The sequence below is a fragment of the Tubulanus polymorphus genome, chromosome 9 (genome assembly GCF_964204645.1).
Source record: "Tubulanus polymorphus chromosome 9, tnTubPoly1.2, whole genome shotgun sequence".
Taxonomy (NCBI): domain Eukaryota; kingdom Metazoa; phylum Nemertea; class Palaeonemertea; order Tubulaniformes; family Tubulanidae; genus Tubulanus; species Tubulanus polymorphus.
Window position 1 is genome coordinate 3,592,205 of NC_134033.1, and position 12,953 is coordinate 3,605,157.

General features: G+C 39.9%; 1 protein-coding gene across 1 annotated transcript; it reads left to right on the top strand.

Moving 5' to 3' along the window:
- Positions 1 to 5,200: 5,200 nt before the first annotated feature.
- LOC141911238 (uncharacterized) lies at positions 5,201 to 7,771 on the top strand. Its single transcript, XM_074802223.1, has one exon. It carries the CDS (start codon positions 5,201 to 5,203, stop codon positions 7,769 to 7,771), a length of 2,571 nt encoding a protein of 856 aa, XP_074658324.1.
- The last annotated feature ends 5,182 nt before the right edge of the window (positions 7,772 to 12,953 follow it).

Below are 12,953 nucleotides of genomic sequence, written 5' to 3' on the forward strand. Positions count from 1 at the left end.
GTGGGGTGGCGGTAAATGGGAGGGGGTGTATATCAGGGGTTGGCTGTATACAGTAAAAGCCCTTTAAGATGCCTGTGTTGGGACCGATGGATAACATGTCGATATAACGAAATCGTCGTTGAATATAATGGTTTTATCATTTGAATGAGATCGGGCAAATGTGTTCTTTGACAAAAATGTTGGCTTTGAGCGAGCAATGGTGATTCAAAATGATGGCATCATAACGGGCTTTGACTGTAGTAGACCTGGTTAGAAGTCTTATAGTCAAATATAGATATATTCATATTCATACATAGATATAGTCAAGTAGATATAGTAGTCCGCGGTAGTAGTCCGATGTGTTCATATGTAGTCATATACTGTGGATATGGTAGCATTATAAACTATATTAACTGTGTTCATTATTGAAATAGACATTAATCATCAAATGAATGAATTCCATTAGCACGCAAGCTGCCCGTATCCGCCCTGCCTATAACTCCGCAAGCTGCCCGTATCCGCCCTGCCTATAACTCCGCAAGCTGCCCGTATCCGCCCTGCCTTAAACTCCTCAAGCCGCCCGAATCCACCTTGACACTTTTTTTCGTACGCCGCACAAAAACGGTTACAGTCGGATTCGAACCCAATAGCTTATGGTGAACTGGACATGAAAGCCTTGACTATTTACTACAAAATAACGTGAAGTTGTAATGCATAACAATAAACAGCAAATGAGCTATAATTCTGTATCGTGATTAACTTCGATTTTGCCTTGAATTTTCCGAGGAGTAATTGACACTACATAGCGAAAGTCCATTCCACGGTGGGTTTTTCCATTCTAAATAGATATTAGTAACATTTCATTCATATGCGTATCGTATACACAATCGCCCTTTACCCCCCTCCCCCCAATCTTAACAGATCTGTACGCATTTGAAATAAACCCCACCCGCCATTTTGTGTGTTCACGTATAGAATGACCCCATATATCTATGTGTATCGAAAGATATTTGTTGAAATAATAAACTTTGTTTTTTGTTGTACAATTTTTCTTGTTGATATTTTCGAACCGTCCTCTAATCCTGTAGGATACTCGTGAAATTGATTTAGATTTCTCATATATGAAGACATCCGAATCGCCGCCAAAACAATGCGTACTTTTAGTGAAAGTAAGACCAGGAGCGGTCGACGTTAGTCCCAAGTATATGAAAACGAAATACGAAAATACGAAAGTACAGGTGTTGCAGGTGTAGTAGAAATATCTATAAATAGGAATTTAGAGAAAAAAAGCATTGAATGAAATTTACATTCACATTTTCACAAAAAGGACATGGCCAAACAAGAAGGAAATGGAGCTTTCTGTGAGGACGAAGCGAAGCCTTGTGGCCGCTGTCGCAAGCACCAACGCATTTCATGGAGTCAGCCATTTGTGGAAATACAGCTACCGTGCTCAATCCCGTTGTCCATTTTTCCGGACAATAGTTTCGACTAAATGACATTCGGTTTCGCTTCGGTTTATCAACCGAAGTTCATCCTTTTAGGTAGCACCCTCGCTTGCCAGGGTTTCCATCGGTGTGAGAGCTCTGGCGGGTGGGGAGGCAACTCTGGCAAGCGTGGATGGCAAGGATCGGGGTGGAAGAAGTGACTCGGCCATTTTTCGCTATATCGCAAAAATGACCTCGCTCGGAAAGTTGAACGTCAAAAACGCACAAATCGCATGGAAAAGCACATTTCGGCCTTGAAGTGTCGTTCAGGGCGAGAAATCATTTCTCGACAATTTTCCGCTATATCGGAAAAATGATGAGGTTGATAATCAAAGACGCTGAAAACGCCAGGAAAAGCACATTTCGGGCCGGAAGCGTCGTTCAGCGCAAGAAAACGCTATATCGCACACAAGTGCTTTCCGTTCTTTATATCCACTACGACGCATTATGCTTGGTTGCCCTGTAGTAGATCGAGGACCTTTATCAACGCACTTGGTTTTTATTATCATTAAATAGTTTAAAACACGCTACAATGTCGTTACAAATTCTCAATTCAAAGCGTGTTTGATTCCCGGTCATCATCCACAATGTTTCCGGTGCAAGTCCTGCATAATTTAAGCAGTGACTTTATATACGAGTACTCGTTTAGACAATTGCTTAAGGAAACACTTTTTTGTTGATAAAAGTTTATATTTTCATTCAGATGCTACGATGTATTGCCTGATAAATTAGTAAATGTTTGTTCCCCCGCCGGACTTGAACACATCAAGAACAAACCAAGATCATTTGATCTAAATCGGTGTTCAAACTCGTTTGAAAGAAGTGGTTTAGGGATAAGAATTGATCTTTTAAAATGGAGCAAAAACAAGCCAATTGGGCACTTACTGACTTGGCGGTAATATCGTAGGATTGTATCCAGGTGCTTGTATCTTCGTGTTGACAATAAGTTGACTGGGAATTTTTATTCAAGAATATTTTGTACTGGTATGCGGTTTTGTAATGTCTAGTTCATATTGACGAATGGCGTGTCTGAAGAGAAACGAAATTGTAAGTTTAAATTGTGAATATATGTAACCATATTGCTGAGAAATTAATTGCCGAGATATGAAATGTGTTTCTATTTTGTTACAGCTAATTATCATGATAAGATTTGAAACTTTGAATACTCCGACTAAAACAACTGCAGTTTCACGATCTCCGGAAAAGGATTTTCCATGGACTCATGGCGGGGTACGACGACGTCAAATACAATGACACGTAATCCAAGATCCAAATCGCCAGCAGCTTTTTGTTCTTCGGTAAGTAACCGTCGGAATAATCGAGCTATTTCTCAAATCTTTTATTAACAGCCCCACCGATTATACAATTCTGAATTTAAACCTGTATGCTTCCCGCGTAATGTCGTAACTGTCGATTGTAACGACGAAGTTTACTCATCAACTAGTTCATTAATGGAGTCCTTGTTATGAGCTACATTTATGGCATTATTTAGTAAAAATATTGTGGTGGTGGTGCTGCTGCTGCTGCCGCTGCCGCTGCCGCTGCCTCTGTCGCTGCTTCCGCCGCTGCTGCCGCCGCTGCTGCCGCCGCTGCTGCCACTGCTGGTCATCGTGTGACCCCAGATATTGCTTGAAGTTCGACTTATTTTCCAAATTCATTTTCAGACTCATTTTCTCAAGGTCCGAAAATGACTCTGATCATATTAAAGCCCGAAAGTACATAATTAATAACACTTTTACCTTTCGGCTGGCGGAAAGTGTATTTGCCACATTTTTTGTCGTCGTGAGATCTGCCTTTTAGTATTAGTAAATCAAAACCCATACAAATATTCATGAGGTTTCGCACTGCTTAATTAGCTCTTACTATTGAATCTTGTGAAATTCTATCCGGATTAATGTTACACCTGTCAAGTATGTTCATATAGATGAGAATTGAGCGCATTTCAACGTTTGTGTATAAAAGCTAATTAAAATCACACACGTCCATTGAAACTACCAACCGTTTTTGATTCACGCAATCAGCTTCTTGTTTCATCCAAACACGATCAATCTAACTTTTATTAAGTTGGGAATCGTTCAGCTCAATTTCATTTACGATTCGCAGTCGAGTCTTTTCTGTGCATCGGTTTGAGATGTGGCGCCAATCCTTCGTAAGTCGATTTCTTCTTCTGATCGTCTGCAGCGGTAAGTTGAATTAAACTATTCGTTAATTTCAATTCATTTCATAAGAAAGTACGTTAAGAATGTTTACAAATAGAACAAAAATAAAATTGAGAACGTTTTTTACTACGGTCAAGCAAAGGCCAAAGGCAACGCACCCTTGAAAGGAAATTATGGGAGAAACAAGAATAATCGAAAACATATTTTTTGCTCTCTTGGCAATCTCTTGTTCTTTCTTTCTTAGTCTCTTGCTCTTTGTTCATTTTTATAGAAGCCTCGATACTAGCAGCGTGGTTATCATGGTTGTAGATATTCGAGTCTATTTTAAGTCTGGATTGTAGTTATTTCACCCACAATCTCACTTTCGAAGAATTCTCTGAATATGGGTGGAAGTAATATCCTGCCGAAACGTCAGAACAAAATAATAACAAATGTTGTTTTTTTTATTTACGTAGACGAAATAACTATATTTAGCAGCTTTTCACACTGAACTATTCAGAGCACATGTCCACTGTTGTTAGATAGAGTTAGCTTAGAGTTATAATCAGTTCAATTTCAATGTTTTAACTTAAGAGTCGAATTAATTTTAGAACTCTGGAACTGGATACAGAACATTCGTTTGGAGATTTATTCCGTGATCAAATAGAACGGACCAAGCGTTCACACAATTCTTAACGAAGATCAAATAAGATCCGTTCTAAAATTTCGAATTGGTCATTTCTCATTGTGTAAATTATAGGAATGGCTTGTCGGTTGGTCTAATTCAATAATCATTTTGTATCTTACAGGGAAATGTTAAACATCCAAAGATTTATATATTGTATTCTCTCATGATAATACGAGTACAAACTCTTTTAAACCGTCCGTAAAGAAAAGACGTATGGTCAATTTCGGATTCGTATAAGCCTTTTTGATAACTGGAATAAATATTCTTTAACGCACAATGGAAGATTTATAAATGGGAGGGAAGAAGGGAAAATAGTTTCCTAAAAGATTGTTTATTAGAGGCGAAAAGAAATGAAACAGGGGAAAATATAAATAATACATAAATTTTTTTCCAAAATTGAAAAATATAAGGCAGTAAATATGTTGTTGAATTGACTTGAAATGATTGCAGAAATCAAGGAACCTAACTTTGAAGCTAGGGCTGCAAATCCTTAGATTGAAACTTATGAGGGAAAAATTTTTTTTCATGTTGAAAAATTAAGTGAAGATGAAGAGAAAAATAGAAAAAAAATCCCAGTAACTAAAGAAGCCTGATTATTACGTGCGGTTCATGCCATTCAACATGTCGTCATTTGGGAGCACGCGGTTACAAGAAATTGTAATTTCATCGAATTTTTAGTTAGATTTTGCAAATTTGCCCGAAATTTGTTTGCACTGAATGGCGTCATATTGGACTTTATCTGTGCATAAATTGCGTTTGAGCTACAGTTTAGGATCATTTATTGACGAGGGTATATAGTTGGCAGGGAGAAAACTGGAGTTCGTTATATGTTTATATGTTATATGAAAGGTAACTATAGCCCGATTATTTCAGATCGTTTCATCGCGTCTCAACGTTTTCCCGAATCTGGAATGTCGAATCCTGAATCTGGGATAACGGGTATCACACGTGGGATGCCTGACCGTAAAAATCCCGGAAGGAGTGATTTCAAAAACAACCAACTGATCGAAGCTTACAGAGTGGCATCAGAGGGAATAGACACGGATGGTGATTTGGTTCGGGTTTGTCCAGCCGCGGGTTGTTCGACTAATTCATGTACTTGCGGATTGTTTAACAATTGTTGCAACCTGATTGGAAAGTGCGACGCGACAAGCGACGCGGGAGAACTAATGCGAAACAAAACGATGCGACTAGTTCAGCAATGGACCGACTGTATATACGGAATCGGAATCGAGACGTATCAGTCAAAGGGTTTTATAGCGATCAGTCGGTGCCCGAGTGATTTCGACTTGAATTCAGACGTGAAACGCTATTGCGAATCGCCGTCCAGTAATCTAGCTACGACGATTCCTGTCTACATCGACGACTGGCTTCCCTTTAAGAATATGTATTGCGCGATGTGTCACGGGTTCAACGATACTCAATACAAACCGGCTAGTCTCGTCCTGCAGTGCACTAACACCACACGAATCGATGACGTCATCACGAGCGTGCGCAACAAGTCTTTAAGCGACGATACCGCGAAAGTTCGGCTGCCAGAAGATTGTCGTTTATCCTACGAGCATCAGAGGATAGTTCGAATGGTATTACAGCCGTGCATGCGCAGTAACCTACAAGTGACGTCACACTGCGCCGAGTCAGCAGATCAAAACCTAAGGTCTAAATGCAGACGGGTTTTTAACCCGATATCAGCTGTAGTCGGTGGACGGGTGAAAATATATCGTAATTATTACTGCATGAAATGTGAACTGAGTGACAGCGTTTTAAACGAATCGACCTTAGTTTGTAACTATGATGATCTAACCGGCCAAAAAACATTCGGTTTGAACATCTTACTCGATTTCAGTCTCGCGAATGGCGTTGAATTTCGAACTGCGGGAATGCCCGTCATCTCGTGGGCGCCGAAAGAGTTTCTCTGCTCGGAAACGAACGAAATATTCGACCAGGAGACGCGTAGATGTCGCAGATACGGCTGTTTACGGGGACACCGACTTCTTGATACCGGCGAAGACAACACCGTCTGTCGGCTTGTTGAGAACGAATGGCCTAGAATATCCGTACGCGTGTATTTCTCTTTCTTTATTTCGTTTAACGAAACTCAGCGATTTGTTATGAAAAACTTCGGGTTTGAATTGATGTATTTCAAAGTGAACGGCTGCGGCGATGTCCATAAATCAAAGATTACAGAAATAGGAAGTTTATCATCTTTACTCAACGATTCATCATCCTACAGACGCGACTTCACGCTGACCAATCACGAAGAGTTTCTCGGTGACGTCACTATGGAATCAATCTTGAGCGAATACGAGGCGATGATCACGTGTCAATTCGGTAAAGATGGCAGTCTGGTGACCATTTCCGGTTACGAGTTGTCGACTACGAGTTTGACTAAGAATACTCGCTGTGACGTCATCGATACAGAGCCAGACGTAGCAAATGATATGACCAAAACTGGAAGTAGCTTATTTCTAGCCCAGTCCAACCCGTCGTTCAAATATTACAGAATTTTTCAAATTACCAGCGACGACGGGAAAACGCAAATAGTAAAATCTAGTAAATGTTCCACTAAAATCACCGACTGCGTGCGAGTGTATTCTAGTGAAGGAGTCATGGTTTGCAGACGAGAAAACGATTCAAAATTCAAAATAACGGTCAGTTCGTTATTTTCCGATCGCGATTTCCTGATTACGTTCACCTGTAGCTGTCTGTCCGTCGTCAGCCTCGTGATAACGGTCGTAATCTACTTGAATATTCCCGATCTGCGAACTCTTCCCGGTAAACTCATCATCAATCTCTGTATAACTCTCGCCGTGGCTCAAACTCTTCATATTTCCAGCCTGATCGGCGTTGATAATCGATTACTTTGCGTGTCGATGGCCGCTGTTAAACACTATATTTGGATGGTTGTTTTCGCGTCTATGGCCGCTGTTTCTATCCACATGTTCCTTACATTTTCCACTATTCGTAAACTGGTCGATTCTCCTAAGATGTTACTGTACTATCTACTATCAGTTTGGCTTTCTCCATTCCTCATTGTCGGACCCTGTATCGTCCTACACAACACCGATACCACTCAGTACTCCGGTGCGGTTTACGGAAGCCCCGTTACTTGTTGGTTTAGTTCCAGTTTCTCCCTATTGATGGCGTTCGTTCTACCGATCGGTATTATCGATCTGGTCAGTATGATTCTATTCGTAGCTACAGTTTACTGCATTCACCGGTCATTCGCCGCGATGTCCACTTCTTCATCTAACGCCAAACAGAAGAGAACGACCGCGTTCATTTTCTACCGGATGGCTTTAGTGACCGGGGTCACGTGGGTGGTCGGGTTCGTAGCGTCGTTCGTAAATAACGAATATCTTTGGTATTTCTTCAATTTGTTGAACTCGTCTCAAGGTTGTCTGGTTTTCTTGGCTTTTATCGTCAACAAACGAGTGTTCGATATGTGCCGAGCGAAGTTCAAACTGCGTCAAACCCCTTAAAGGTTCCAAGACAGCGAGCGAATAAGCGAAAATAATCGAGAATCAGATACAGTAGGTGGGTTTAGGCGTAGAACTATAAGCGAAAGGGAAGGCCAACTCCGTGACGTCACTATACATTTGCCTTTGCTAATTTCGAAATTGATCAGCGCCCTCACCGGTGGCGATAAACAATAAAACGCTAGATTAAGAATAGAGACCGGCAACCAATCTACAACATCTATTGTTTATCGTCACCGGTGAGGGCGCTGAACAAAACACAATGTTACTAGCGGTGCCTAGCGGATTTTGATGAGTCGGTCTTCCCTTTCGTTTATACTTCTATGGTTTAGGTCGACTGCGACGTGACGTCATTAACGCCGTGCAACTAGTCGCAAACGACTGACGTCACTTGGTTAGTGGGTTGACGGGTCTCAGTCGTCGGCAGAAGTTGAGCAGTATATCGCTCGATACAGAGCTTCGAAACAAATTGATACAGCGCAGTCGTTTAGTCATTGTGGTCAAATATAGATATATCATAAATAGACGTTAGTCGTTCCCGATAGTAGTGTAATAACCAAATATATATTCATATTGATATATAGATGTAGTCAAATAGATATAGTTGTCTTATATATATACAGTCAACCCCGATATACCGCCTACATCGGTGGAGAACGATTTGGTGGTATAGGGAGTATGGTGGCATATCGGGTGTGTTTTACTATATGTATTTGTATCGAGATGTGTATTGAGAAAACCCGGCGGTCGGTGGGGTGGCGGTAAATGGGAGGGGGTGTATATCTGGGGTTGACTGTATACAGTAAAAGCCCTTTAAGGTGCCTGTGTTGGGACCGATGGATAACATGTCGATATAACGAAATCGTCGTTGAATATAATGGTTTTTTTCATTTGAATGAGATCGGGCAAATGTGTTCTTTGACAAAAATGTTGGCTTTGAGCGAGCAATGGTGATTCAAAATGATGGCATCATAACGGGCTTTGACTGTAGTAGACCTGGGTAGAAGTCTTATAGTCAAATATAGATATATTCATATTCATACATAGATATAGTCAAGTTGATACAGTAGTCCGCGGTAGTAGTCCGATGTGTTCATATGTAGTCATATACTGTGGATATGGTAGCATTATAAACTATATTAACTGTGTTCATTATTGAAATAGACATTAATCATCAAATGAATGAATTCCATTAGCACGCAAGCTGCCCGTATCCGCCCTGCCTATTACTCCGCAAGCTGCCCGTATCCGCCCTGGCTTAAACTCCTCAAGCCGCCCGAATCCACCTTGACACTTTTTTTCGTACGCCGCACAAAAACGGTTACAGTCGGATTCGAACCCAATAGCTTATGGTAAACTGGAAATGAAAGCCTTGACTATTTACTACAAAATAACGTGAAGTTGTAATGCATAACAATAAACAGCGAATGAGCTTTAATTCTGTATCGTGATTAACTTCGATTTTGCCTTGAATTTTCCGAGGAGTAATTGACACTACATAGCGAAAGTCCATTCCACGGTGGGTTTTTCCATTCTAAATAGATATTAGTAACATTTCATTCATATGCGTATCGTATACATAATCGCCCTTTACCCCCCTCCCCCCAATCTTAACAGATCTGTACGCATTTGAAATAAACCCAACCCGCCCTTTCGTGTGCACATATAGAATGACCCCATACATCTATGTGTATCGAAAGATATTTGTTGAAATAATAAACATTGTTTTTTGTTGTACAATTTTTCTTGTTGATATTTTCGAACCGTCCTCTAATCCTGTAAGGATACTCGTGAAATTTATTTAGATTTCTCATCTATGAAGACATCCGAATCGCCGCCAAAACAATGCGTACTTTTAGTGAAAGTAAGACCAAGAGCGGTCGACGTTAGACCCAAGACTGAGTTTCTCTAAGCCCTGTGTCGATGACGTCAAATGAAATATGAAAACGAAAGTTGAGGTGTTGCAGGTGTAGTAGAAATATCTATAGATAGGAATTTAGAGAGGAAAGCATTGAATGAAATTTACATTTACATTTTCACAAAAAGGACATGGCCAAACGAGAAGAAAATGGAGCTTTCTGTGAGGACAATGCAAAGCCTTGTGGCCGCTGTCGCAAGCACCAGCGGCAAACTTCGGTTTTAGCGGTCGAAGCTTATAACCTAACGAACTATACGTAGTTCGACCTCAACGCATTTCATAGAGTCAGCCCATCTTTTGGGAACTACAGGTCCCAACTACCGACCTCAATCCCGTGGTCCATTTTGACATTCGGTTTCACTTTCACTTCGGTTTATCAACCGAAGTTCATCCTATTAAGAAGCACCCTCGCTCGCCAGGGTTTCCATTGGTGTGAGAGCTCTGGCGGGTGGGGAGGTAACTCTGGCAAGCGAGGATGGCAAGGAGGCGAAAGAGAGAAAAATCAAAATAAAACGACAAAGAAGCGAGAATACGAATTTCGTAGATCGATGAGAGTGTATGGGTAAGCCAGAAATTCCACAAAAGGATCGACCAGTTAACAAACAACACCCACCGATTTGACTGGTATAGATTGATATATTCTCTGGCAGGACTTTTTGATATGCAGTTAGAGTGTATATGGGCTAATGTACGTGCAACCAATAACGCTGAATGCGTCACATATTTCACCGTATATTCTATTGAGATACAAAAAGTAAAACTGGTTTCCGACAAGGAAGAAAATTATAAAAAAAAAACATATATGAATATTATGCGCGCACTGCGTAATTAGAAGCTCATTGAGTAGTAGTTTCTGTGCAGGACGTATTGACTTGCCGCGCAGTATTTACGGATTTATCACACAAACGAGGTATGTTAACTAGATGCCTTGATTTTAAATTTCAGTGGTAAAATTGTAGTCATTTTCAGGGATTCTGGAATTGTGGAAACCGAAAGTGATCCTGATTAGGGGAGGGGGGGGGGGGGTGTTTTGATAAAAATACCTACAGACAGAATGAGACGGGTTTAAATTATAAGGGTTTAAAGGAACCTGTATTCTTAGTTGAATATCTAAACCATATTTTGAAGGCCACACCGGCTTGTGTTTTGATTCCTAAATTGTATGACTTTCTGAAGAAACAATTCGGAAAGTTTTGAGGGTCATGAAGGGCTGTCCGTCAGCGAGTGGCTTCTATCAGTTTTACTCGGTAATATGTTGTCCCCATCAGGTGTTCGCGGACTGATTTGTTCAAAAGTAGTTCTTGAACAATTCTCTTTCGTGGGGGATTTTAGAAAAATAAATTTTTCGAGATTTGGGAAATTTTCGGCGATTTAAAAAAAAGAATAATTCTCTAAAAGTGTCGCCGCCTATCAGTGTTTGGGCATTTCAACGACTGTAAGACAGCTGTAGAGTCAGAGCGGCTAACTTCGACTAGTTCGCCATCTAGCGGACAGTTAGGTCAGTGGAACAGTCACCAATGAGGCGACCACGCCATAATCTATATAGGACTTCATCGTCACTCCACATGTGACGACGCCAGCGAAAGTTGACTATTTCGAAATGAACTGCGCAGTTCGTGGTTTACACTGAATGGGAGCGGATCAGAATGATTATCATCAAGCGGGGTTTGAAGTTCATTGTGAGATCCTGTGTGAACAGCGTTACCGAGCCTTTTTTAATAGCTTGGTTTACCGGGTAGACCTTTTAGAAAACAATTCCCTTGAGATAAAATCGCTTTTTGGTGGAAGAGCTAGTGAACTGTCGATAGGGCAATAAACGTATGTCCAAACAAATGATTCTTGGTAAGTTCGAATCCAAGCACGCTGCGATCAAAAAAGAACCTCGCGTTTTTCAATTTTTCTATTCATTTGTTTGCTCATTTTTTTCACTGAATTTGTTCCACGGACGGCAAGGAAAAAATTTTATTTCTATTTGACATTTCTTCAAATTTCGGAGGCGGTTCCCGTTTACCAAACTATCAAGAAAGGCCTATGGGTTTGTTAACCGGCACTCTCGCGATATGTGCCGTAATAAACATATATATCTTATATACACGATAACATTACAAGTGTAGAAATGCACTTATGTAACCGGCTGGTCGTTGTATCGGCAGGCTGGCTTGGGAACAATTATCCCTTTACACCAGCGGTACAGGATTTTATCCATCAGGAACAATAAGGCAGTTAAACCTTTTATGTGCAATATTAAATGCATCCCGGAATGAGAATGATTATCTTAGTTTTACATAGTCTTTATATACAGAATCATGAGTATCATGTGAGAACTAGTTGTCAGACAAGTTGTAGACATCAGGACTCACAAACTAACACCTAGTGACATGTTTGATAGACATTAATTAATTAATTATTGATGAGACCGACTAGAGCTAATTACAATGAATACGGTTAGCGGTAAAAATCCCTTAGGTAAAATTCCCCTCGGTAAAATTCCCCAATTCTTCAAAGTAAGTAAAACCCCCCTCCGTCTGAATGTAGTGTTAGTAGATACAATCTTAAGGTCACTTAATTCATATTATTGATACATATCCAATTCATTCATTTTTTACTGTGGAACACCATAAGGATATCGTGAGCATACAAACTATAGTAAATACTATTTGAATTAAAACATACTACAAATTAACAGTTCATTAATACTAAATTAGCACCGTACTTAAAATTATCGCAGTTAAAATGAAAGGGTTCATCGCACATTTCAAATACACTAGCTTGAATCTAAAATATTTCAAATTAAAAGTTCATTATTGCTTATAATTCATGCATGGCATCGCACAGCTCAAATAATACCACAAGTTCACAGTTCAAAAATATTCCAGTTCGAATTTTAAGGCCCTATTTACAAATAAAAAGTTCATTATTCTTATTAATTCTAACAATTTATTCTATTCTAAGAGTACTTAAAAATTTATCGCAACGAATGATTTCATTGCGCAGTTCAAACATATTTCAGCCTCATTGCAAATAAATAAAATTGAAGAATCATTTTGCTTGAAATGTTCTTGAAAATCACCAAGTGGGGATATTTACCTACTTTGAATATTTGGGGATTTTTACCCAGTGGATATTTACCTAAAGGATTTTTACCCAGGGGATTTTTACCTACAACCATGAATACATATATTGAGTATATAGTCTATTTAGTTATATCACATCATTATTATCATTTAATTGATTGTTATTAAGTATATCCTTCAGTAATTAGATGTT